This window comes from Girardinichthys multiradiatus, chromosome 10 (genome assembly GCF_021462225.1).
Source record: "Girardinichthys multiradiatus isolate DD_20200921_A chromosome 10, DD_fGirMul_XY1, whole genome shotgun sequence".
NCBI lineage: Eukaryota > Metazoa > Chordata > Actinopteri > Cyprinodontiformes > Goodeidae > Girardinichthys > Girardinichthys multiradiatus.
In genome coordinates, this window is record NC_061803.1 from 16,482,699 (window position 1) to 16,508,961 (window position 26,263).

At 37.7% G+C, this 26,263-nt stretch overlaps 1 protein-coding gene across 5 annotated transcripts in view; it reads left to right on the forward strand.

Moving 5' to 3' along the window:
- LOC124875669 (glutamate receptor ionotropic, NMDA 2C-like) overlaps positions 1-26,263 on the forward strand; it is a 103,904-nt gene that overhangs the window by 53,946 nt on the left and 23,695 nt on the right. For all 5 annotated transcript variants that reach the window (XM_047377958.1, XM_047377961.1, XM_047377963.1 and 2 more), the window contains exons 8-11: positions 6,000-6,211; positions 19,744-19,909; positions 21,747-21,900; positions 22,302-22,427. In XM_047377958.1, coding sequence (XP_047233914.1) covers positions 6,000-6,211; positions 19,744-19,909; positions 21,747-21,900; positions 22,302-22,427 — 658 coding nt within the window. The remainder of the gene's footprint in view (positions 1-5,999; positions 6,212-19,743; positions 19,910-21,746; positions 21,901-22,301; positions 22,428-26,263) is intronic.

The following is a 26,263-nucleotide window of genomic DNA, read 5'->3' on the forward strand; positions in this document are numbered from 1 at the left end:
GAAACCTCCCCGTTACTCCTCCTGCTAACCCTGCCTCTGTGAGTCACCTACAGTTTTCTGATCTGTCTCTGTCCTTCTCCTACAGTAAGTACTTTTCTCACCAGCTCTGTAAAAATATCAGAATCATTGCTCTGCAAGACCATAATCATCTTAACTCTCTTCCCCAGAGTCAAGCGAGAACCACCCTCTGAAGATCCGGTTGTTGAACCATAATCTCTCTGTTATCTTTCAATAAACTGGTTTGCTTTTCTGCCTGCATAGTTGTTGCCCATTTTCATAGCCTCTTGTTTTTTCATTACAACACTCAATAGAATCTCTGCACTAGATTCATGGTCAACGTTTTTAGTTAGTTAAATTTGGGAAAAAATAACATTTTAATTAAGTTGATCATAATTGGAGTTTTGTCCGCAACTATGTGAATTACTTATACCATTGTATAGTAGTAGTAATCAATTGATAAATCTCGGAAATAAAGAAATCCCACCCTTCAGGTTTGATACAATCACTGATCAGCTTCTTGCATGTTTCCACTGGTTTTGATGTGATTTACGTATCTTTCTGGATAAGCTCAAAATCTTTGAAGTTCGGAGGGCCTCTTTGCTGTCACCCTGGCTCAAATGTCATCTATCCTGAGCAATACAACTCAAAAACAAAGAAATCTGTTTGAATAAAAATAAATAAAAAAGATTGTGTGAGCTTACTCTTAGCTACGTTCACACTGCAGGTCAGATGCTCAATGCCAATTTTTTTTTGCTGAAAACTGATTTTTTTAGCGTGGTCATTAAAACTACTAATTATATCAGACGCCAACCTGAATGGTTCACAACCCCAAAGCGACCAATCACACAGCAGCGCACTTTTTGCGGAAGTAATAATACATGTCAAGGTCTTTGTGTTATTATTATGTTGTTGTGCCATGGGAGCCAACAATATTATGAACATAAAGGTAAGAAAAATGAGAGCACAACTACAATCAATGGCCTTTTGTGGAACAGTGACTGCTACCTCTGTAGAGCATGAGCAAGGACAATAACGTAAAAGTCAGATGAAATACAACATGACCGTTCGGACTGCGGATGCTTTAAAAACTGTAGGATACTTATCCGATTTTGTGCCTCATATGAAAGTGGCACAATTCGGATTTCTCTGGAAGTAAAAAAGATCTGGATTGGGCTGTTCAGATTGCTATGAAAAAGTCAGATATGGGTCACATATGGCCAAAAAGTTGCATTTGGGTCACATTTGCATGCAGTGTGAATGCAGCCTTAGATATAATACTATGGTGAAGCACCTTTTTATTTAACTCATCTAAAGGAACATAACTCCAAAGCAAGATACCGCCACCACCATGTTTCATTGTGCGCACGGTATTCTTCTGGTGATTAACTGTTTTTAAGCCAAACATGCCTTTGAAATTTGTGCTCAAAACTTCATGCTTTGTTCCATCAAACCCTAAAAACATGACCTCACACCATAACTCCCGCAATGTTTTTAGTAGATTTTAGTCAGGCCTGATTGTTTTCTTTGGAAGAAAACAATTCTGTATTTCACCCTACTATAAAGAACAAAGGATATTGCTGTTGTACGAAGAAAACAACCAGTAATTGTTGGAAATTTCTGCAGCACCTTTAGGGTGCAAAAGGACTGCTGATGTAAACTAACCAAAATCTATTATTTGGTAGAACACATCAAATGATGACATTTATTTTTGAGTTGTACATTGTCCCATTTTAAGTGACATCAACATTTAAAGTGTTGCTGTTAGCCTCTTGGGAGTCTTCCTGACCAGTGTCAATTTTGTCTTTTCAATAACTGTGGAAAGAATACAGGTTGAACAGGATTTTCAAATCATTATATTCTGTTTTTATTTACGTTTTACACAACGTCTCAACTTCATTGGAATTGGGGTTGTACCAGTTTTTACAATGTCACTGTTGTCTTACATTTTCTCCAATTATTGATGATTGTCTTCATTGTACCATGACTTAGAAATAGGACAGTGCTCATCTCCTGACTGATACTTTTGTAACCTCTCTGCACACGATCGCTTAAGCTAAAGGTTGCAAATGAGCAAATAAGCAGGAAAATCCAACTAGAGCAGATTAACTTTATTTCAGCTTCACTATAATTAATTGAAGGTTTGAACTCAAGAAGACCAGCCCCTCTTCACCACCCAAAGCCCTACCAATGGGGATTCGAGCTTTAAAACTGGATCAGGGAGCAATGGAAGAAAGTCATGTTTTCTTTCTGCCCTTGACTTGGCCTAAACGTTCTCCACATTTCAATCCAATCGAGCAAATGTGGGATTTGCTGAATAAACAAGTCAGATCCATGCAGGCTCAACCTTGCAGCATACCTGATTAAAGGATCTCCTGCTAAGTTGTTGGTGCCAGATTCTAAGAACCAAGATGCACAGCACATCTTCAGTGAGGTAGTGGAGTCAATGCTTCACCGGGTCAATTTCATTATCTAAAAAATGTATTCCTCATTTATCTTAAAGTCCAGACATGTAAATAGGGTATGAGTATGAGTGAAGTGTTATGGCTGATGCTTAAAGAAGCCCAGAGAATATTTTGTTTGTGTGTAATATGCTTTTACACTTCCATAATCCCTGCTCTGTATCTTAGCCTAGTTTATAGTATTCCATATGTTTTAACACCTTCCTGGAGGGAGCCATCAGCTGAGCCAATAGCGCCATGTTCTCTTTCTATAGATGACACACTTGTCCCTTCTGCAGCTAACTGTGCACTGTTTTTCATCCTGTAGACTGAGAGGCTGGGAGCTTTTATGTTTTGCTATGTTTCTCTCCTAGATAAAGACACTAAAGTGGCTATTCCTGTCATTAATTATCTTTTTTCTGTTTAACATAGAGTAGTCCTGGATCAGTGCTTCTGTACTTTTTGTGTGTATACTCTGTTTTCTCAAACCCCTATTTGGTCTCAGTAGAAGGCTGTTCACACTGAACCAGGTTTTGCTGGAGGTTCCTTCCTTTGAAAGGGCATTTCCACTCGACACTGTCGCTACAGGCGTGCCCAGTGTGAGGGATTGCTCAACAGTTAATGACACTACATAGGCATTCCACTCTCCACTGTTCAAAGATCAAGTTTGAATATATGTAATTGACTTTGAATATACTTATATGATTGGATTAAAATGACTGATATTTCTGTGGATAAATAGCATGTTTTTTTTTGTTTGTTTTTTGTAAAGTACCTTGAAATGCAATTTATTTTTTGGATTGGTGGTCTACAAATAAATTGAATTGAACTGAAGTTTGCTACTCCAATGGGGAATAAAAAGTAAATGAAATAGCTTCTATCTTCTCTAATATCATGTGTATCTATCCTGTAAAGGCATAACAAAAGTAACTGTTCTTCATTATGGACAGTGGTCTGATTCTGTCATTCAAAGGAAGATAACTCCCTATATAGTAGTTTTTTAGTAAATATGTAAAATTCATGTATCACAAAGAAAGAACATCTGCACGAGTGAGCCTAGAAACCAATCAGAATAGGTAATAAAAAAGTATTTAAGAAATTGGGTTTTCCTGTTCAGTAAGTCAGCAAACATTGAGTTCAGTGTGGCTCATTGGGTTGGCTGATGTGACAAAGACCATTTCATAAAGTTCAGAGCTGACATCTGAAGGGCTCTTCCAGTTCCAGTCCCAAGATTCTTTTGTTTGGATTAGAAAACACAATTTGTTACTTCCTTTGAATACTACTCTTGTTACACTGTCAAAATCTGTGTTAGGTAATTTATTTTCAGTTCCTTGAGCTTTATCACAAAACAATCATTTGAAGTTCACTGCAAATCCACCAAAGTCAGCCACAATGTAATAATACAACATAAAATTTCATAAAATTGTGATTTTATGTGGTAGCCTAACAAAGAGTAGCACACAATTAAAAAGTGGAAAGGAAGTGACATTGCTGCAGTGACAGCTACAAGTCTTTGGAGGTCTGTCTCTACCATCATTGCACATCCAGGGTCCTTATTTATGAATAACTGGTGCAGAAATGGACAAAGGACAAGTTGTGTGATTCATGAAAGGTGCATATAATGGCCAATCCTCTGATATGAACATTGGTAAATGTGGCTGAAAACCCTTGTGATTTAAATACCGCACCCCTGTTTAATCATAGTTTTGGTGACCTCTCCCACAGAATTTGCAACTTTGATAAATTAATTATGGTAAAATAGACATTTCTGTCAGATTTGTACATGACAGCAACACAAAGGAATAATACTGCTAAAGGACACAAACAAATGTAGTTTATAACACAAAACGACTGCAAACGTAGTGTGATGTTTTATTATTTTAAATAGAATTTTAAAAGTGCTGGATGAGGTCACGTGTCAATCTGATAGCTCTCAGATTCACCAGTTAAAATCCCTGCAGAGCATCAACTTGCAGCTCCAGTCTACAAGCGAGAGGCAGGATACACTCTGGACAGGTCTCCAATCCATCGCAGAGCAACACAGAGACATACAAGACAAACAAACATGCACACACTCATTCACACCTAAGGGGAATTTAGAGATAGTCATGTTTTTGGACTGTGGGAAGAAGCTGGAGTACCCGGTGAGAACGCACGCATATTTTTATTCAAATAATTATTATTAGAGGTGGGTTTTGCACAAGTTATTTACAGCTGCAGACTTTTTGATTCTTCTTGCATGCTGGCTGCTCTTTTGCCATGTTTAATGATCTGTGCAATTAGTCAACAGTTAATGAAAGACCAAGTATAGATAAATAAACTAAAACTGTAAAATGGTCATATACATGACAAATTCTTAGCTCAGTTAAAGCTGGCTAAAAATATTTACTTTTCAGAAAATAAAATAAACACGCATACATGATCTGATATCTGTGGTGGATTTTGAGTCTATCCTTTACACATTACATTTTGAATGTAGGCCAAACATTAAAATTATGGTCTCAACTGACCAGAAGATCTTCTACATGTTTACTGTTTTCACCACGTCTTGTGGCAAACTGTTAATTTGACTTCTTGCTTCCTGGGAACAATTGCTTTTTTTTCTGGTAGTTTTCCTCTCAACAGATTCTCTTACCTGAGTTGTGGATCTCTGCAGCTCGCCCAGAATTACAATTTGCCTTTTGGCTGTTGTTGTGAATAAAGCTCTCCTTGCCCAGTCTGCGAAGTCTATACAAAATATTTCATATTTGATTCAGTAATTAATGAAAGATTGAATAGTGCTTCATGAGAGGTTCAAAGCTGGAAATGTTGTTTCATAACCTAACCCTGCTTTGAGCTTCTTTTCAACTTTATCCCTAACTTGTGTGTCATGTTCACATTCTAAATAAAGTTGTTTCTTCACCAATGTTCTCCATTTTATTTTGGTGGTTATACAAATGCACACCACAGGTTAGAGATTTTCTTTTGAAAAAACTTGAAAACAATTTAACCTTTCCCTCCACTTCACAATTATGATCTACTTTGTGTTGATCTGTTGCTTTAAGTCAAAAGATGTTGCAGTGTTGTAATGTGACAGTGTCTGAACATTTGTTGAGGCAGTAAACTTTTTAAAGAGCCAAACAAAAAAACTATTATAAACTTAAGTTGCCACTGGAACAGTTCACATTTATGAACTGTGACTTGTAATTGTTGAGTTAGAAAAATTAATAACTGGAGCATTATTCAACAAAATGAACACATATTAAGGGTAGATCAAGGGTTTTATAATTGTAATGCTGTAAACTGCCTCTTTTTTTTAGCTGTAGGTGTTTGTCACTCCCCTTGTTTAAAGAGATTTAAGTCTGTGCAGAATTTGTTAAACTCGACTGTGCTCTCCTTTTATGTCCTAATCCCCAGGTCAGCACATGCAAATTCTGTTAAATAATTTAATAAATTCACCTATGCCTGTAGGGAATGGCTTGTGAAAAGAAAAGAGGTTGACATGAAGGTCGCCGCTCAGATTCGAATGGGCATGTTCGCAATACCAACTTGCTCTTTCTCTCTCCACGTTTACCATTTCAGGTGGGCACGTTTGCTCGCGGCATCCTTCAGGTTCGCTACCCCATCTGGCCACGGTATGGCAGCTTCCTGGAGCACATATCTGATGACCGTCATCTGACGGTGGCCACCCTGGAGGAGCATCCCTTTGTCATGGTTGAGAACGTGGACCCAGGAACCGGCACATGCGTCCGCAACACTGTGCCCTGCAGGCGTCAGTCCAACCATTCAGACAGGTACAAACAGGAATACTAGTTTCTTCCATGTGCATGTAAATGACCTTCATACTACATATTCACATACATATAAATCTTGATCCTGATACTATTTGTCATGGTTTTCTGAGAATTTTTCTGTTTCTGTTGTGTAAAACCTAAAAAGAGAAACATTTTGATAATTCCTGGCTCACCTTAACTACTGATATGGAAACCAATGAAAGTCCAAACATAATTCTAGAGTTGCAGCATTCCAATAAGACCCAAACATGTGCCTACTCCCTTTTTTGTCTGCTCCAGTTAAGTTCATTGCAAACCTCCATAGTTCATTTAACGCAGAGTAATTGTCTCTGCATGAAACAGTTAAAAAACACACACACCTTTGGTGTCAAACACAGATTGGTGCATGGGAGAAAAGATACATACAGATACATACAACAGCTATTACCTCCAACTACTTCCACACCATCAGCTTCCTTATGTTCAAACCAACACAAACATTATAGAGAAGTTCTAGCAATTGCAGTTCTTTATTTTTCTCTTCACAGTTTTAAGTTCAACAACACAATCACTCTGATATACTGTGCTGCACAAGTATCAATTCTTGTAGAACCTTTTCACATTTTGTCATCTTATAAATGGATTTTGCGTGATAGACCAACATAAAAGAGTGCATTATAGTGCTGTGGTCTGCATTTGTACTCAGACCCCTTCACTTTAAAACCCCTCACTAATACCCAATTCAAATCATTATCTGAATATAGAGTATGGGACAACTGTAAACAAAACAAAACATGGCTGTCCAAATAAACTGACAGGCAACTCTGGAGAAGCTGCAAAGATCCAAAGCTCGGGTGGGGGGGGATCTCTAGACAGGACAACTTTTAGTTTTACACACCACAGATCTGACCTTTATGTAAGAATGAAAAAGGACCAAATGATTGATGAAAGACGGCCAGAACAAGTCCCGAATGCAGTTTGCCAAAAGCTTTGTTGGAAACACAGTAAACATGTAGAAAAGACTGTTCAGTTCACATGCAAAACGCCATGTTTGGCAGGAAACTAACACTACACTCAACCCTGAACACACTATTCCTGCTGTGAATATTGGTGGCAGCATAATGCTGTGGATGCATTTCTTAACGGGAACTTAAGACTGATCAGGGTTGATAAGAAGATGGAAAAAAATTTGAAAAAATTTGTTCAAGGGGTATGAATGCTTTTGCAAGGTACTGCATATATTCAGTGCCACTATAAGACATAACATATCTTTTTCTGTGTTAACTAATGGTCACCCAGTAATGTTAGTTCGACTTAACTCTGTGTAATCGTCTGTGTAACAGTAATGAAGCCCTGTACAAAATCACATCAACTTTAAAAAAAAAAAACAAACAGGTACTTCTAGATAGATAGTTTTTCTTTAGAACCACTGGACAAAGGTGTCTGTATGTTTGTACTTGCTGGGTACTTAAGATTTTTTGACAAGGAAATAAATCTTTCAAAACATCACATTAGTCTGAGCACAACAAGCTAAAACTTTTTGTCATTGCTCTTGTGAGCATGTTTCTTTCACTCACGAATCTGGAGAAAGCTGGGGAATTCCCTGTTAATAAAGAAATGTGAGATATGGAATGCTTTTCATAAGTATGTGTAAAAGGGGCATCATTTCCAACCAAAGCACTTTGCAAACTGCACCTAAACAGAGCTAGGGCACTTTTTCATCCATCTTTGTAGCTCTTTGCGTAGTATTTTTTAAACCGTGCATTATTTTGACAAACTTTCATGCATGTTGGTTTATTATTGTTTCCTCTGAGAGCAGGATAATGCTGTTATTTGGATACTACTATAGAAATAAATCTCTTTTCAGGTAAAATTACAATTGGTAGAATCTATGTTTTTGACTGTCATATAGACATATACTGTATCCAAATAATTTTTTTTTTACTGTTTTTTCGTATTGGATGGTGCAAATCATGGAGCACCAACAATTAATTAGCTTTTTGTTGTTGTCATAGTCCTCTTTATTCTAATGTAAACTACCCACCTCTACATGCATCTACATGTATGTTAAGCTCAATAATTATACTTTAATTAAAATGGAGGTTCTCTATTCTCTGAGTCAGAAAACCACCGTAAGTTTCAGCAGCATGCATTCGTAGAGGAAGAGTCATCACAAGGGACCGAGGGACACAAGGGACCAATCTGAGGTAGATTTTGGATGTGGACTATGTCAACCTTGACAGCAAAGGAAAAAATGGATTCCATTATCTTTTCTAAACCCCATTTTTGAGACAAAGAGACTAAAACCTTCATCAATCTATTAACTAACTGAGTAACAATCTCATATAGTTTGAGGTCATAAAAACATTTATATCCTGGAAATTCTGGAAATGCCATCCGCATGGCATAAAAGGTTGTTTTGACTAGATCTTAAAGATCCAGGGAGAATATTTTCAATTAACCTGGAGGAAAACCTTGTTAAAAAGGTAAACGTTCAAATTTGACATAATTTTTTTGCCACAAAGAAAAAGATTAATAATGTTGGAGATCTGAATCCCAGCATATACAGAATTCAAGTCAACATTTCTCCTTTCTGCAATAAGCTTTAGAGATTTCAGTTGATGTTTGTCAGAGCAAAAATGTTGTGGTCGGAGTGCATCTCAGTGAGGGACTTGTAATCAAATGTATGTATAATTTTAACACTTTGCAGATTAAAGAGAATCTACAATAAATCCAAATTGTTTCCCCAAAAATGACTGCAGTATTATGTTGTACAATCGATTCACCCTGAAAAACAACAGTTAAATTAAATCATTAAAAGTCCAATGATAATCTTCTTTAACATTTATTGATTAATCAATTCGAAATATTGCACCGAAAATTTAACCTCAAAAAAAAAAAAAAAAATGTCTGGAAACCAAAAAATATTTTTTATTTAATCAGCCTGAAACTATTTCTCTTTCATAAAAGGGATTCTAAACTGATCTTAATCTATCTGAAAGTGACTAAATATTAAAAAACATCACTTGTTAATTCATGTATGTTTGCATGGGTATGTTGGTAAAGCTGATTGCAGAGGGAACCATTTCTGGCACATACATTATAGAACGAGTTATGTGCCGGCTGTTCTTGGGTGCAACGGCACATTGATTGCCAGTAAAGAAGATTTATCTGTCCAACACTGGGACATCTGTCAAAACATGGGACAATGTAGCCTCTTTCTGGTTCTCTTTCACTATTTTGCTCTAGCTGCCATGTCCCATTTGGACTGTGACCAACAAACAGGAAGGAGGAGAGTGGACTGCTTCTATATAAACCTCATAATCTTTCTGTGGGACTCTGAGAATGAGAAGCTTCACCGTACAGCAGATGTTTAGCATGATTAAACTTTTTGTCTTGCTCATTAAAACCCCTTCCTTTGGACAGATGATAGCTTTCTTTGCCAGAGGGCTGAGCTCACCTCTCTGTGCTGATTAAAAACATAAATTCAGCCCTAAACTCCAACTCCTGTATGTCCGAAGTACTATATTGTGGCAAGTTATGCACTGACCAGGTGCTAATTTAATGTGGGTTATAATTTGATTAGGTATTTGACAGAAGGTTGCTTGACTGGAACTTCAAAAGATGGTCACCGGTTTTGACATTTTTTTTTCCAGCTTTACAAATTTGAGAATTTTCTTCTTCTCAGAGTTTTATCTTGCTGTATCACCATATTTGACCAAAGTAACTGTGAGCTAGAGCAAGTGGGCATATTATTATGACCACCTCTGTAACATTGTAGTCACCCAGCTGGTCAGCTATCAGAATTTAACCCTTGTCAAAGCTGCTCATATCCTTACACTTTTTCATTTCTCCTGCTTCTAACACATCATCTTTGAGTAAAGAAATGTTCAACTGTGGTCTAATGCATTTCATCCATTAACTGGTAACCTGATCAAGAGGTAAATATATGGGTTAAGAACACTGTCAAAAACAACGTGTATGTAAAGACGGAAATGTGTGTATATGAGTCAATAGTTGTGCATAAGTAAAATCCGAAAGAGGTATTGTATATTTTCTCTATAAGAATACAAAATAAAATGTTACAGCTTCAAGAAATTACAAACACAAATTTCAAGTTTACAGTTGTGGTTTATTCTTTATGAATACAATATGCTATAACAGTTTGTGAATACGATTTATTTTCTTTGAGAATACGAATTTACATCAGCGACTTGGTATCACGTGATCTCAGGCTCAGAATGTAGTGGGTGGAGTTATACATTATGTACAGTAGGTGGCAGTATGCACCTCTGACTTTGTTGCGAACCGCCAACAGAAGAAGAGAAGAAGAAGCAGCAGCATTGGCGCCAAGATGACGGACCAAGAGCATATATTAACGACATTAAGACATATATAAACTTTTTAACATTACCTGGCTTTGTTCCGTAGTTTCTTGGTCCGTTCTTTTGGCGCTAGTGCTGCTGCTTCTTCTTCTTCTGCTAGCGGTTCGCAACAAATTCAGAGGTGCATACTGCCACCTACTGTACATCATTGTATAACTCCACCCACTATATTCTGAGCCTGAGATCACGTGACACCAAGTCGCTGATGTAAATTCGTATTCACAAAGAAAATAAATCGTATTCACAAACTGTTATAGCATATTGTATTCATAAAGAATAAACCACAACTGTAAACTTGAACTTTGTGTTTGTAATTTCTTGAAGTTGTAACATTTTATTTTGTATTCTTATAGAGAAAATATACAATATTTTACTTATGCACAACTATTGACTAATATGCACACATTTCCGTCTTTACATACACGTTATTTTTGACAGCGTTCTTACCCCATATAAATAGCCTTTTACACTTCACCAGTTGTGATAATGTTATGCCTGATTGGTGTAAGTGTAACACACATTATACCGACACATATGTCAAGTTTAATTTAGTTTTTTTTGTACGTTTATGAATGATCAAAATAAATATTAAGTACTGATTTGCTTTATCAACTGATTTGAAGTCTGGTTCATCATCATTGCCTCCCTCCTTCACTTCGAGACACTTTATCCAAAGTTTTCACAGTTTGTTGCTGCATTCACCAGATTCATCTGATAAAAAAGCAATTTGAGATCCAGGTCAGATGATACTGTGGTTGCCTTTGCTGTTAGGCTGATTTAACTGTAGTTTTATGTTAGGTATGCTACTGATCTGTCATTGGTAGTTGTGTCCTAAATAATATACTTCTTAAATTATAGGGGAAGGATTTGACTTTATTCCAATAAAGTTCATTGTATCTGTATTCTTTTGTTAGAAGACACACAACATTTTTGTCTCTGAGGAAATACCAGACATGTCTTGACTGAGACTTCTATCTTCGTCTGTCTAATGAAGACGGAAGCCTGCTTCAAAACTTGTCAGGTATGTCCTCAGAGACAAAAAAATTGTGTCTAATAACAAAAGAACATGAAGACTATAAAGGTTTGACTTACTTGTAGGAAGATTTATTTCTGAGCATCTGTGTTTGACCTTCCTAAAACTCCTATGAATAAGTGCGAGTGAATCTCTGCAGGCAGGTGCCAAAAATCTGGTGAAAAGTGGAGTCTCTAATAAAGACCCAAGGTCATGGATTCTTTTCCATCAGCTATAGTGAGTTTCTGCAGTCCGTCAGTGAGTATATTTACCCTTTAGACTTTATGTACAGGCAAGGGATAAACTAAGTATACCCCATGATTCAAATGCTTGTAAAATAGCAATAACTTTAGTTGTTTCCTGTATGACTTTATCAGACTCTCTCACCGTTGTGTCCCACTTTTCTTTACAATATTGTTATGGTTTCCAGAAATCTGTTTCTTCACACCTCCCTTGAGGTCTGACTACAACATTTCAGTCAGTTTGAGGTGTGAACTTTGAATGGTCCTTTGCAACACCGTGATTTCTTTCTTATTTCCCATTCTTTCATAGATTTGCTGCTGTGTTTGTAATCATTGTCCTATTGTATGACCAAAATTTGCGCATTTGTCCGCTGTCCATCAGATGGCTTTACATTTGACTCTAAAATCATTTTGGTAAAAAGAGGATTTCATAGTCGACTCAATGACTACAAGCTATGCTGGTCCTGGTAAACAAACCCAACTAACCCCACTCCAGCACCATGCTCAATTGTTGTTAAGGTGTTTGACCTAATATGCTGTGTCTTCCTACCTCGGCTTTGAGTTAACAGACACTTGTATGCTTCAGATGAGCAAACCAATCATCAGCAAACGTGACCATCTCAATATGCGTTTTGGCAGTTCCTCTTGCCACATTTCAGGCTTCAAACATAAAAATATAAAATTCAAATTTTTTGCGAAGAATCAACAAGTGGGACACAATCGTGTAGTGGAATGAAATTTATTGGATGTATCAAACTTGTTTAACAAATAAAAAACTGAAAAGTGGGGCGTGCAATATTATTCGGCCCCTTTACTTTCAGTGCAGCAAACTCACTCCAGAAGTTCAGTGAGGATCTCTGAATGATCCAGTGTTGTCCCAAATGACTGATGATGATAAATAGAATCCACCTGTGTGTAATCAAGTCTCCGTATAAATGCACCTGCTCTGTGATAGTCTCAGGGTTCTGTTCAAAACACAGAGAGTATCATGAAGACCAAGGAACACACCAGGCAGGTCTGAGATACTGTTGTGGAGAAGTTTAAAGCCAGATTTGGATACAAAAAGATTTCCCAAGCTTTAACCATCACAAGGAGCACTGTGCAAGCAATCATATTGAAATGAAAGGAGTATCAGACCACTGCAAATCTACCAAGACCCGGCAGTCCCTCTAAACTTTCATCTCGAACAAGGAGAAGACTGAGCAGAGATGCAGCGAAGAGGCCCATGATCACTCTGGATGAACTGCAGAGATCTACAGCTGAGGTGGGAGAGTCTGTCCATAGGACAACAATCAGTCGTACACTGCACAAATCTGGCCTTTATGGAAAAGTGGCAAGAAGAAAGCCATTTCTCAAAGATATCCATAAAAAGTATTGTTTAAAGTTTGCCACAAGCCACCTGGGAGACACACCAAACATGTGGAAGAAGGTGCTCTGGTCAGATGAAACCAAAATCAAACTGTTTGGCCACAATGCAAAACGATATGTTTGGCGCAAAAGCAACACAGCTCATCACCCTGAACACACCATCCTCACTGTCAAACATGGTGGTGGCAGCATCATGGTTTGGGCCTGATTTTTGTCAGCAGGGACAGGGAAGATGCTCAAAACTGACGGGAAGATGGATGGGGCAAAATACAGGACCATTCTGGAACAAAACCTGTTGGAGTCTGCAAGAGACCTGAGACTGGGACGGAGATTTATCTTCCAACAAGACAATGATCCAAAACATAAAGCCAAATCTACAATGGAATGGTTCACAAATAAACGTATCCAGGTGTTGGCATGGCCAAGTCAAAGTCCAGACCTGAATCCAATTGAGAGTCTGTGGAAAGAGCTGAAGACTGCTGTTCACAAACGCTCTCCATCTAACCTCACTGAGCTCGAGCTGTTTTGCAAGGAAGAATGGGCAAGAATTTCAGTCTCTCGATGTGCAAAACTGATAGAGACAAACCCCAAGCGACTTGCAGCTGTAGGTCCTATAAAGTATTAACGCAAAGGGGCCGAATAATATTGCATGTCCCACTTTTCAGTTTTTTATTTGTTTGACACATCCAATAAATTTCATTCCACTTCACAATTGTGTCCCACTTGTTGTTGATTCTTCACAAAAAATTTGAATTTTATATCTTTATGTTTGAAGCCTGAAATGTGGCAAGAGGTTGAAAAGTTCAAGGGGGCCGAGTACTTTCGCAAGGCACTGTAGTGACTAATGAAGGCAATTGCTTGCACTGGATTTTTTGAGTTAATTTGGAAAATATTTAAAACCATGTAATATTTTCCTTCCAATTCAAAATTTAGAACTACTTTATATTGGATAGTACAATACATAGTGTGGCTGTAATGGGACAAATTGTGTAAATGTTTCGAGAATTATGAATACTTTGTATGAGAAATGGTGATTTATAGCGTTGCACTAAATCTGTATATATTGAGAATAAAAAACACAAACAACTTTGTCTAAAATGATTCCAGTCAGTTACAGGGGTTTTTCGATAACTATAAATCAAACACTTAACATATTATTTTAAGAACTTGCTTGAGACATTGATCATTTCTCTTTTGAATGGTCTGTTGCACCTTACCTTGCTGTGCTCTGCAGATGTAAGGATTGCATAGTTTTAAACTGACATCAGTGTAAAACAAGTTGGAATAACAGAACAGACCAACTCTGAGCACTCCATGGAGCTTAAATACTTTACTATATTTATTAAATTGACTCATAATAAAACCTTAGAATAGTAATGCTTTGATTTTGTAAATATACAGAAATATACTTTTTATTCAGAAGTTTGAATAAAGCTGTAAAAATAAATGTAATATGACACTTCAAAATTCTCTAAATGAATACAGAAGCTGTGGATTGCTGCACTTCTATGATTAAATTAGATATGATTTTGTCTAGAGTATTCTGTTTTCTTAATAAAAGCACACAGCTTGTTGTCCAGTGGTGGCATGTTAACTTGAGAAAAACAAGCTTTGCTTTCTGGAGATAACGAGTTGGTGACAGGTGGTTCTGGTTTTTGCACCCAGTTTCATCATTTAGTATTACAGTCATGATGCTGTTCGTTAAAGATGGATGTTGCTTCATGTGACATTTCTATGTTGAGTCAGCAGGCAGTATTTGTGATAAAAGCACTTCTTTTGGTTTTGTGGTTTCAACATTATTTGTAGTTTTCATGAGACGAGGATATTTTTTATGTTGACATTATGTAAACAAATTAAGTTATCAACCTGTTTTCTAGGTATAAGGCCACAATTAAACCCTTGTTATGAAAAAGAAACAGCTTTCTTGTCACAAGATAAGGATTGGAAGCATGTCCTGTCCTAGTTTTAATAATTAGGGAACATAAACCATCCAGCTTTGTTAGAGTTTGTGTCATGGTTTTGTTTAATTGTCTGACCCACATGCACGAACACTTTCTGGAGACAAGAAAGATTTAAAGGTTTATTGAAAACAAAGATGAATGTGGTTAAGTTAATCTTGATCCTGGCTGGAAACTTCTCCGCAACATAAGATTGCAGCATCACTGGGGAGGTGAAGAGATGTGAGTGGAGGTAATATGACCAGGTGATGATGGAGTCAAGAATAGTGGAGGCTTCGTGGTAAATGTAGGTGACAACGCCAGGGAAATGTGTGGAATCTGGGGATGAGGCTGGTGTGGTGTGGTGTGTGGTGGAGAAGGAGGGCAATGAAACTGCAGGGGTAAAGGTCTTGAGGTGAACATTTGAGGACGGATAGGTTGCACAGAGGTGAGGAAAATGAGGAGCCTAAAGGCTGCCAGCAGCGGGAATGTATATCCAGATGTTATTTTTTGAAGGTAGATGGCTTGAGGCTTGAGATCCAGGAACACTCAGATTTAAGCTTGGAGTCAGTGCAGGGAAGCCTTGAACAAGGAACAAACGAGAGGAGAATGTCACATCAGAAACACAAGGAGAATCAGAAGGGTTAACTTACCACTTTAGGTTAACAGTCAAGCTTCTAAAGACTGGCAGCCAACTCCTAATATACTTCCACAGATTGTGGGAGTATATTGATCCAGAAGCACACCTGTGATGATCAGACCTTCAGTACTCCAACAGCGCAGGTAACGTTGTGCCCTCCAGTGGAGAACCTAGTGACTCCAAACAGAATAACACAACACAAGAACACAAACTCCTGGATACCTGACAGTTTGATTTAGAACCTGGAGGTACTTGGGCTGCCAGTTGTAGTATTCAGAAAAAAATGGCTGAATTATTTCAGTTGAATTCGGTCTAGCATATTTATATACCACACAATGTCATCACTAAACAACTTGCAAGGCAAACAGGTCCAGTTCATGTCCAGAAATATATAATAAAATCCTTCCAACATAATCCAAAAATAGATGGATTCTGTTTCAATGACATGTACTGTACATTCCAATTTGATCCTGGTAATAATACAATGCAATCAAATTCAGTTTATAATGCCAACTGGTATAGGTTACCTATCTAAGAAAATCCAGCTGATTGCATTGAGTCGTTGACTTTGCAGCAGTCCTTCATCCTGACTAACATGTGGTGACAGAGAAAATGAATCTCTCTTTCAACAAGAAGAAACCTCCATCAGAACCAGATTCAGTAAATGCAAACAACTGCCATCACTTCATGGGGTTTGAAAGGGCAGGGCAGACACAGACAAAAACAAAGAAGAATTCGTCCTGAAGTATTTTCTGAGTACTAAATAATACTAATACTAATGGCATCAGCAGCTGTGGCTTTATCTAGGAGAGACACAAGGGTAAACATAGAAGCCCTGAGCCTGCAGTGCCACCTGTGGGATGGAAAAGAGAGTTCCTAGCTCCTTGAATTTCTTTACCCAGGAATAAGAAAAGCTTAAACAGGATGTCTGAACCTAGTGTATAATCTAGAGAGAGAGTATGAACATATGAGCAGCCAAAGCTCAGCTTCTGACCCCTTCCAAGAAGAAGACATATTAAACGTGGAAACAAGGTAAATATGAATAAACTAATTGTGTTGTTGAGCTATAAGCACCAACAACCAAAAAGATGATCAAGCATGTTGATGTGCTTCATCAGAAACTTCACAAAAGAGAAGTGCAGCAAAAAAATTCAAGAGCATCTAGTCTGAAAGTGACCAAGCTAACTAACAATTCAAGCTAAAAAAGTATTTACCTGCATTTTAAACTTATTAAAACACTGGAGCTGCATGTTTACTGAATAAGATCATAGAGTACTGTCTGTGAAAATTTAATGCAATAAAAAATAACGAAAGTGCCAATAATTTCATATTTATATGCAAGAAAGCCATACTTGATTTTGAGCTTGTGGTAGGAAACCTAAAGCTTTCCAGCTAGATCTTTAACTTTAGGTTACATTTTTATTAATTGGAAAATTCAGCTTCTGAGTAAAAATGCAACACATTATTGAACTGTATGCTTTAACCAATCATGCATTGCTAATAGATGAAAATGTTTTATTGTTTGTTTTTATGGAACAACATAACAGACTGACAAAGTCTGTGGCACTACTGTTTTAAAATTTCTGTCAGCCTGTTGATACTTAGAATTTACTGAGATTGTTCTTGTTAGTCCAAATCAATCAATCAATCAATCAATCAATCAATCAATCAATCAATCAATCAATCTGTATTTATAAAGTGCTTTCCACACCCAAAGAACCCAAAGTGCTGTACAGGTCCATAAAATAAAAGGAAAAAAACAACAAATACACATTGAAATGCACCATCTATAGTAAAACTAATAGAGTCAGAGCAGTTAAAACAACTATTAATAAAACCAGCTGGATTCGTCTGCTTAACCAGAAGTAAAAGCCAAGTTAAAAAGATGAGTCTTTAGAAGAAATTTAAAATCATTCAAAGTCTTGGCCATCCTTACAGTGAGTAAAAGATCATTCCAAAAACTGGAAGCCACAACAAAGAAAGCTCTGTTTATTCGCTCAGCTCAGAAGATGAGTCCTAGGAACATAAAAACTTAAAAGGTTCCCTGACCACAGAGTTCTGCTGGTAACATGCTTGTGTAAGTAAGGAGGTGCCTGACTGTTAAAACATTTAAAAACAAGAAGCAAAATCTTAGAAACAATTCTATAATGTGCAGGATACCAGTGCAGGAAGAACAATATGGAAGTAATGTGCTCATGTCATCTTTCACCAGTTAGCAGAAGGACAGCTGCCATTTGGACTAGCTGCAGGTGACAAAGAAGGAAATTGTTCATCCCGGTATAGAGAGAGCTGCAGATCCAGTCTAGAGGCAATGAAAGAGTTAAACTCCTTTTCAATGGCACTATGAATTAGATAGGGCTTTATTTTAGTGATAAACCTCAGATGGTAGAATCTAGACTGGACTTATGAAATTTAAAATTGTCAAGCAAAAGCACAGTTAAAACTCTGAGGTTCTAAAACCAGAACACCCTCCAATCCACGATTATATCTTGACAATCTGTTCAAGAACAAACTCTCTGCATGTTAGGCTTGTAAAACCTTGGTGTTCTGTAACTAGCCCATGCATAACATTTACTCTAAAAAGTAATCTTATTCATTTAGCTTCTTAGTTTTAAATTAAAGCGGGTATTGGATAAATGAGGAAACATTAATATAATTAGATTTTTGATTATGTAAGGAAAATGACTGCTGTGATCATTTGCTTTGAGAATTCATCATGTAGCTCAGGGACTGGAAAAACTTTGGTTTTCCTTTTCAGTTGCTGTAGGATCCCAGCAGTCACATTTTCATCTCCTGCTCCATCTTCTCCTCTTGTCCTCTTTTCCACTTGCCCTCCTTTCGCACCAAACGAAGCTGCTGCCCTGTCTGTATTTGTCTGGGTGTTTATCATGTCTTTCCTTTCACACGTTTACCATTTCCTTCCCTCTTTCCTGGTCCAGCTGCCTCATCCTCTTCTCATGTATTTCCTTGCGTTTTAATTTGAAGACCACACACTGAAACATAAACACGTTACTGCTGCAAACTCCCAGATGAAAATGAGCTGCAGGTGAACATGTGTTTGTATGTTAACGGCCCAGTTTCAGATTGTTTGTGAGCACACGGGTGAATGGAAATCAGTGTTTGTTGACGACAGGTGGTCGGCTCCTGCAGCAGTTAATTAACACGCCGTTTTTCTGAGTTATTCCCATGAAAGAAGCAAAGCCACGTTTTTCCACAATTAACAATTTGGAAAACAATCAACTATAATCTTAATTGCTCACTTGACTTTTTTCATGTTTTCATGTTTATGTTTTGCTCATTTATTTTTTCTACATGTTGTCTTTATCATTCTACAGCACTTATGTTCACTCAACATGATGACATACTTAATATATCCTTCAGTAAGGAACACAAACACGCAGTCCCTCATTGATTTTTGGCCTGTATTTCAGTTGCCGTTTCGTGTGTTGACCCAATTTTCCATCTACTTTAAAAATAAATATTTTCTCTCTGTACTTGATTACTTTTGCCTGTTTTTACAAGAATGTTGTTGTCTTCCTTTTCACCCCAATAAGTAGCAAGGTTACACAGAGGAAGCTGGAAAAACAACAGACCTTAATAGATCTTGATTGCAGGCCAGCAGAGTCACTCAACCTTTAGCCAAGGCCTCTGTGGGACTGTGTAAAAGTGTATTTGTGCATCTCTGCAGCTTTTTGGCGTTCCTTCGCAAGTCTTTGAAACACACCTTTTAAGCGGCATTGATTTTAGCTAATGAACCTCAAAGCTCCTGTCCTTCATTTTGATGGTGCTGACAATGGTCACTGTCAGCATGAGAGCCTGGAAGTATTTAGCACTCACTCTGCGAAACAAGTATAACAGCTTTGATGCCTTGAGTGAAATGTAGCAACAGAGTGGGTCTTTGATCATAAGATGACAAAAAAAGTATATAGGTGTGATGTTTTTTTTTATTTTATCTTCCTTTTCTAACAGCACTGTCCACTCAGAGTCCTACACCAAACTGTGCTGCAAAGGTTTCTGCATAGATATCCTCAAGAAGCTGTCCAAAACCATTAAGTTCTCCTTCGACCTCTACCTGGTCACTAACGGAAAACATGGCAAACTGGTGCATGGGATTTGGAACGGAATGATTGGGGAGGTAAGGCTGAATACTGAAGCAGATGTGTGCCAAACGGTCAGAAAACTGTGTTGTAAAAGGTCCCTCCACAAGTTTGAAAGTTTTGTTAAGCTGGGTAGCTATAAAGTGATTGAAAATGTCCATCAGTTTTTCCTTCTCACCTGTCTTGGAAACTCATAGGTTGATTTCCATAGTGTTTAAAATGAAATACACCTTCTTTACTTTGGCCTGATTTGTCCAAAGATGTTAATGAGATAGCTTCACATTTGATTCTGGAATACTCTAGTATACAGATAAGTTTGTGGTCAAATCAATGGTACCAAGGTCCTGTGGCTGCAAACCAGGCCCATATTCTTGAGTGTTGGAATGAGGTGTTTATGCTGACATGCAGTGTGGTTTTCACCAAACATGAAGTTGTACATTATGGCTAAAAATCTTTACTTTGGCCTCATCTGTCTGAAGGACTTATTGCAGATGTCTAGTGGTTCGTTTAGATGTGACTTTTAAAAAAAAAGGCATGCTCCACTATTATTTTAGAGCGAAGAAGGCAAGTCATCTTTACAAGCCATACCTTCTTCAGTCTTTTTAAATTTTTTGGTCAAGAACTTTAACAACAATTGCATTTGCAAATATACTATTGTTTGCTGTTCTGTGCTGAATGCAATCCCCCAACATGATGCTTCCACCAGACTGTGTCACTATAGGGATTTTGTCTTCGAAATAGCGTAAGTTTTCCAGGGTCTGATTTGCTTTATTCAAATGCAACTTTCCAAACCTCTATGCTGTTTTCCTTTTCAAGAGAAGATGCTTTTTGCTGGCACTCTTCCAAACTTTTTGCTATTTTCAGATCCAGGTCAAATGTTTTGTTATTTTATGGAAATATGAATCAGTTGCAATCAGTTTATATGAAACACTTCTACATACAGACTTAAGGGCTTTTTGATGATGATAGTCATTATTATTATTATTACTATTGGTAGTAGTAATATTAGTATTAAATTGTAAATTATTAAGTTGTAAAATTATTAGGTCAAATGTGTTTGTTTTAAATTTGCTTTCGAAATGAATTTGAGTCAACATCATATAACATTTAACGTGAACAAACAAAAATTATAACAATATAAATAATCACAGGGATATTTCCAACACTACTAACCATTATTTAATTTAACAAAATCCAAATTGCCATCAGTTTTTGTTTGAAATATATGACGCTTTCCATTCTTAAAGTCTCTTTTCCCAGTAGCTGTTACACACACTTCAAGAAAAAAGTAAGAAATAATGTAATGCTACATGACTCACTGAGACAGAATGAATCTCTCTTTAGTTTAGAGATTGTGTACCTGCCAAACTACATCAAACCCAGCAGCAGCCAAATGTGAAACATTCTGAACAGATGTTCTACAGAGCAGCCTTCACGCTTGTGTTTCTGTGCCCGAGGGCATTCAGCTACTGTTACAGTATAATTGTGTCTGCTTACGACATTTATGAAGCCACTTTGGATTTGAGCGATCTTGAGATGGAGTGTACAGCTCCTCCTTCATGCTCAAATAAAAAGACAAATATATTTCCCTGCAGACAGCTACTATCTGAGTTCTTACACACAATTGCACACTCTTTCCTGAGGTCAGTAGTCAAATGAAGAACTTAAAAACTTCACGGGCTGCATGAGTGAAATTTGAGAAATCTTCCTGCTGTGAGAGCACAATAATACTTCTTTGTCATCCTTAAGTAAAGATTGGCCATGAAACTTTGTTTGTTTTAAGTACAGGAAATGTTGTTGGCCAGTTTCTCTGCATCACTACACTCTTTCTCCAGTAGTTTGTTCTGTTTTCTTTGTCTTTTTTTCCTCCATCAGGTTTTTTACAGGCGCGCTGACATGGCTATCGGCTCTCTCACCATCAACGAGGAGCGCTCCGAAATCATTGACTTCTCCGTGCCGTTTGTGGAGACAGGTATCAGCGTCATGGTAGCTCGTAGCAATGGCACAGTATCACCGTCTGCTTTTCTTGGTGAGAAATAGATCTTCCACGTTCATTTTGCATGCTCCCATGTTGTCAACACCCTCATTCCTAGTTCTTAGTTCTTTGAGGATGGCCTATTTAAACGAGTCCTGTGTTTGGAGGCATTTCAGGATACTTCCCATTAGGCATTAAGCTATACCACCAGTAACTGTAATCTAGAACTAAATCCTCTTGCATACCATACAAACACCTAAATCCCCTTTCTAAATGTGTACAACAAAATGTAGCACAGATTCCTAAATGGTGTCAGTTCACTGTTTTCCTCTCAGCTGTCTTAAAAAAGCAACATCAATAGATTGGATTTGTAAGCAGAAAATAAAAAAATAATAAACAAATAAAGATTGTTACTAAAATCCTAGTTTGGAATTGTCCTTTTCCTTTTCTCTCAGAGCCCTACAGCCCAGCAGTTTGGGTCATGATGTTTGTGATGTGCCTGACCGTGGTGGCGGTGACGGTGTTCGTTTTTGAATACTTCAGCCCGGTGGGCTACAACCGCAGTCTGGTGAGCGCCAAAGGTGAGTTCTACACCTTTTTTTTTGTTTAACATGGACAGTCCCTTGGAAAAGAATAAATGTCTCTTAACCATTTCACATTTTGTCATGTTACAACCAAAAACGTTCACATTTTTTTACAAATAAAACCCTGAATAGTGTGGTTTGTATGTGCGTTCAGCCTCCCTGAGTCAATACTTTCTAAAAACATTCTGTTGCAGTTACAGCTGCAGGTGTTTAGGTGTACAATTGTTCCAACTTTGCACGTCTAGTGACTTAATGTTTTGCCAAATTTTCTATCCAAAAAACGCTCAGTCATGTTAGATGCAAATTAAACGTCAATTAAACATCTGTTATTAAGTCTTTCCATAGCTTCTCAATTGGATCTAGGTCGAGACCTGACTTGACCATTCGAACATGTGTTTGTATTTTTAGGTTTAGTTTAGGTACAAGTACAGCTAAAAAAAAAAATCATAAAAAAGGTTATTTTTTGTTACTCTTTTGAAAAAGTGAAACTCTTCATTACACATAGAGGGACATATTTAAAGCCTTTATTTCTTGCATTTTTTTATGATTATTTCTTACAGATAATGAAAACCCAAAATGCAGGTCCAGGCATGGAGATAATCAGCCTGTGTTTCTGCTGAGGTGTAATGGAAGCACATGTTGCTTTGGTAGCGGCCTTCCGGTCATCTGCATTGTTAGCCTGCTGTCTCTTATCTTCCTCCTGACAATACCCCATAGATTCTCTGTGGGGTCCAGGTCAGGTGACTTTGCAGGCAAATCAAGCACAGTAACACTATCGTCATAGAACTAGAGGGCTAAATATAAATGCATGCCACACTTTTTTTATTTTTATTTATAAAACTTTTTGAAAGTCAAGTATAATTCTTCTCACTTCATATTTATACAAAACTTTGTGTTGGTCTATCATATGAAAATCCCAATAAAATACAGTGAAATCAGTGGTTGTAATGTGACAAAATGTAAGCATGTTTCTAGAGGTGTGAAAGTTTTGCAGGGTACTGTAAGGGAATGTAAGATAGAAAAGCAATTTGTCGTTACAAACACCCACCGCTGCCAATATTTATCCCCTAAAATTCTATATTAGGAGTGTGAAATAACTCAAAGGAGTAAATTTTGCTATTTATGTACAGTTTTCTAAAAATACCCACCATGTACATTGAAACTTCTCAGTTTCTATTACGCCAAATATGTCACAGTAAGCTTGCCTTAATCCAGTGTCCTGCAACGGAGTTGCTAAACAAGATTTTCAGGAGAGGACCAATCAATCCCTGAATGCAGTACTGGCAGAGCGTGCCTGTCTCCAGGTCCAAAAGGTCATTTCCTTGTTTCAATTAGCAATCTGGGCTGCACTAATTGAAGTGTGATTGATGAAGGTGGTAACCTCTGCTGCTTTGCTTGATCAAGAGTGGCAACACTGAAAATGGGCTGAAGCAGTAAAATTTGTCTCTTGTTTGGGACTTTAAACAAGGGCATGAAAAGGTTCAGGATTACTTACACAGCAAACAATGGACAACCATGACAAGGGAAACTAATTGAAATACAATGTTATCGCTATTACAGAGAAGGAATGTAAAAAGTGCCAGTTGCACTTAAAGATTCAGTGGAATATATACAACCCAATTTTTTTATTTTGATATGTATAATATGCTCCGGTTATTTTTGCTCTAGCCATATCCTGAAAGAAATGCAGTGTTTAAAAGATTACACCAAAATGACTTATGGGTTCCTGCAGAACACTGTCCTCCTGAACTGCCAAAAACATTCTAATAATACTCAAGGGTTTCGTGTCTTTACGCAAGAAGATCACAGTGAATCTTTGGCATCCCCGGAATGGATGTATGAAATACACTGCTGAAAAAAAATAAAGGGAACACTTAAACGACACAATATAACTCCAAGTAAATCAAACTTCTGTGAAATCAAACTGGCCACTTAGGAAGCAACACTGATTGACAATCAATTTCACATGCTGTGCAAATGGAATAGACAACAGGGGGAAATCTTTGGCGATTAGCAAGACACACTCAATAAAGGAGTGGTTCTGCAGGTGGGGTAGAGGGTGAAACGGGAGTGGATTTTCTCTCCTGTCCCATCTCACTCCCACAGAAAAATGTCTTGTCCCATCCCAATCCCAGGGCAGCATGAAAAAAATCCTGTCCCATCCCACTCCTGGTAAATTGACTCATCCCGCTCCCGTTTAGAATGACCCCCCCCCCCCCCCCTTCCACTCCCATTTTTGTTTTCTTCATTTAGTCTTTTGGCAATTTCTTTGAAGGACCAGTTAGGTCCCTGTTTTTAGCTGTAGTAAAGGCCAGTTAAAGTAAAAAGAAAATAATGAAGAAATAATAAAACATCAAACAAGGAAACAGAACATGCCTATCTTAGCTGAATAAACAAAATGTACATAGTTGTATTTTAGTCATTTATTAAGCGATTGTTTCCTTTGAACAATGACATTACTTTTATGTTTCAAATTGTTGAAACGAAAGAAAAATGCACCTAGGAAGAGAACTGCACTTGGTGATCAAAAGTGCAAAAAGGCATTACTTTCACAATTTAGAAACTGTAGCTCAATGGTTCACAGCCCTGGTCCTCAGGGACCCCTTCCCTGCAAGTTTTAGATGTGTGTCTGCTCCAGCTCACCTGATTCAAATGCTGACATGACCTCCTGGCATCAAGAATGGAGGGTCAACCTGGAAAAAATATAAAATCATAATTAAATAATCACTGGTGTCCTTGATTACGACTAAACACATTTTACAAGCAGCAGACTGCGTGTTAACACCACTACATTCAACTCTCCTGAAGTTTGGTAATATTTGCAACTTTCCTGTCAGCTCTATGAGTTTAATAGATAAGTCCTTACTTCTGACTTTACGTTGCAAATCCAATTTTACCACGTCCAGTTCTCCACCTGCGTTTGCTCCCTCCATTCTGCACGCAGGTGGAAAACATCGAGCAGAAGCACTGTTGGCTTGTGGGTCTTGTAGTTCCTTTGACTCACATTATAGTATAGGCTTCTTGGAAAAAAACTACACAATGGCGGCGTCGATCCAAGTTTTTGTTTCTTAAAGTTTATAACAAAGTCTCAGTTTTACATTTCCAAAGACGATTGATTATAGTTTATTTTCCCTCCTATTGGTTAGCTCCCACTCCCGTCTACTCCTGTTAATTTTGTATCCTGTACCCTCCCAATCACTTGATCTTTAATAATGCTGTCTCCCATCCCACGGGATTCCCACTCCTAATATAGAATTTTAGGGGATAAATATTGGCAGCGGTGGGTGTTTGTAACGACAAATTGCTTTTCTATCTTACATTCCCTTACAGTACCCTGCAAAACTTTCACACCTCTAGAAACATGCTTACATTTTGTCACATTACAACCACCGATTTCACTGTATTTTATTGGGATTTTCATATGATAGACCAGCACAAAGTTTTGTATAAATATGAAGTGAGAAGAATTATACTTGACTTTCAAAAAGTTTTATAAATAAAAATAAAAAAAGTGTGGGATTCCCGAAAAAATGTCAGCCTCTAAGTTGGGGACCACAGACCACTTCTCAGTACCTATGCTTTCTGGCTGATGTTTTGGTCACTTTTGAATGTTGGTGGCACTTTCACACTCGTGGTAGCATGAGACGGACTCTACAACCCACACAAATGGCTCAGGTAGTGCAGCTCATCCAGGATGGCACATCAATTCAAGCTGTGGCAAGAAGATTTGCTGTGTCTGTCAGCGTAGTATCCAGAGCCTGGAGGCGCTACCAGGAGACAGGCCAGTACACCAGGAGACGTGGAGGAGGCCGTAGGAGGGCAACAACCCACCA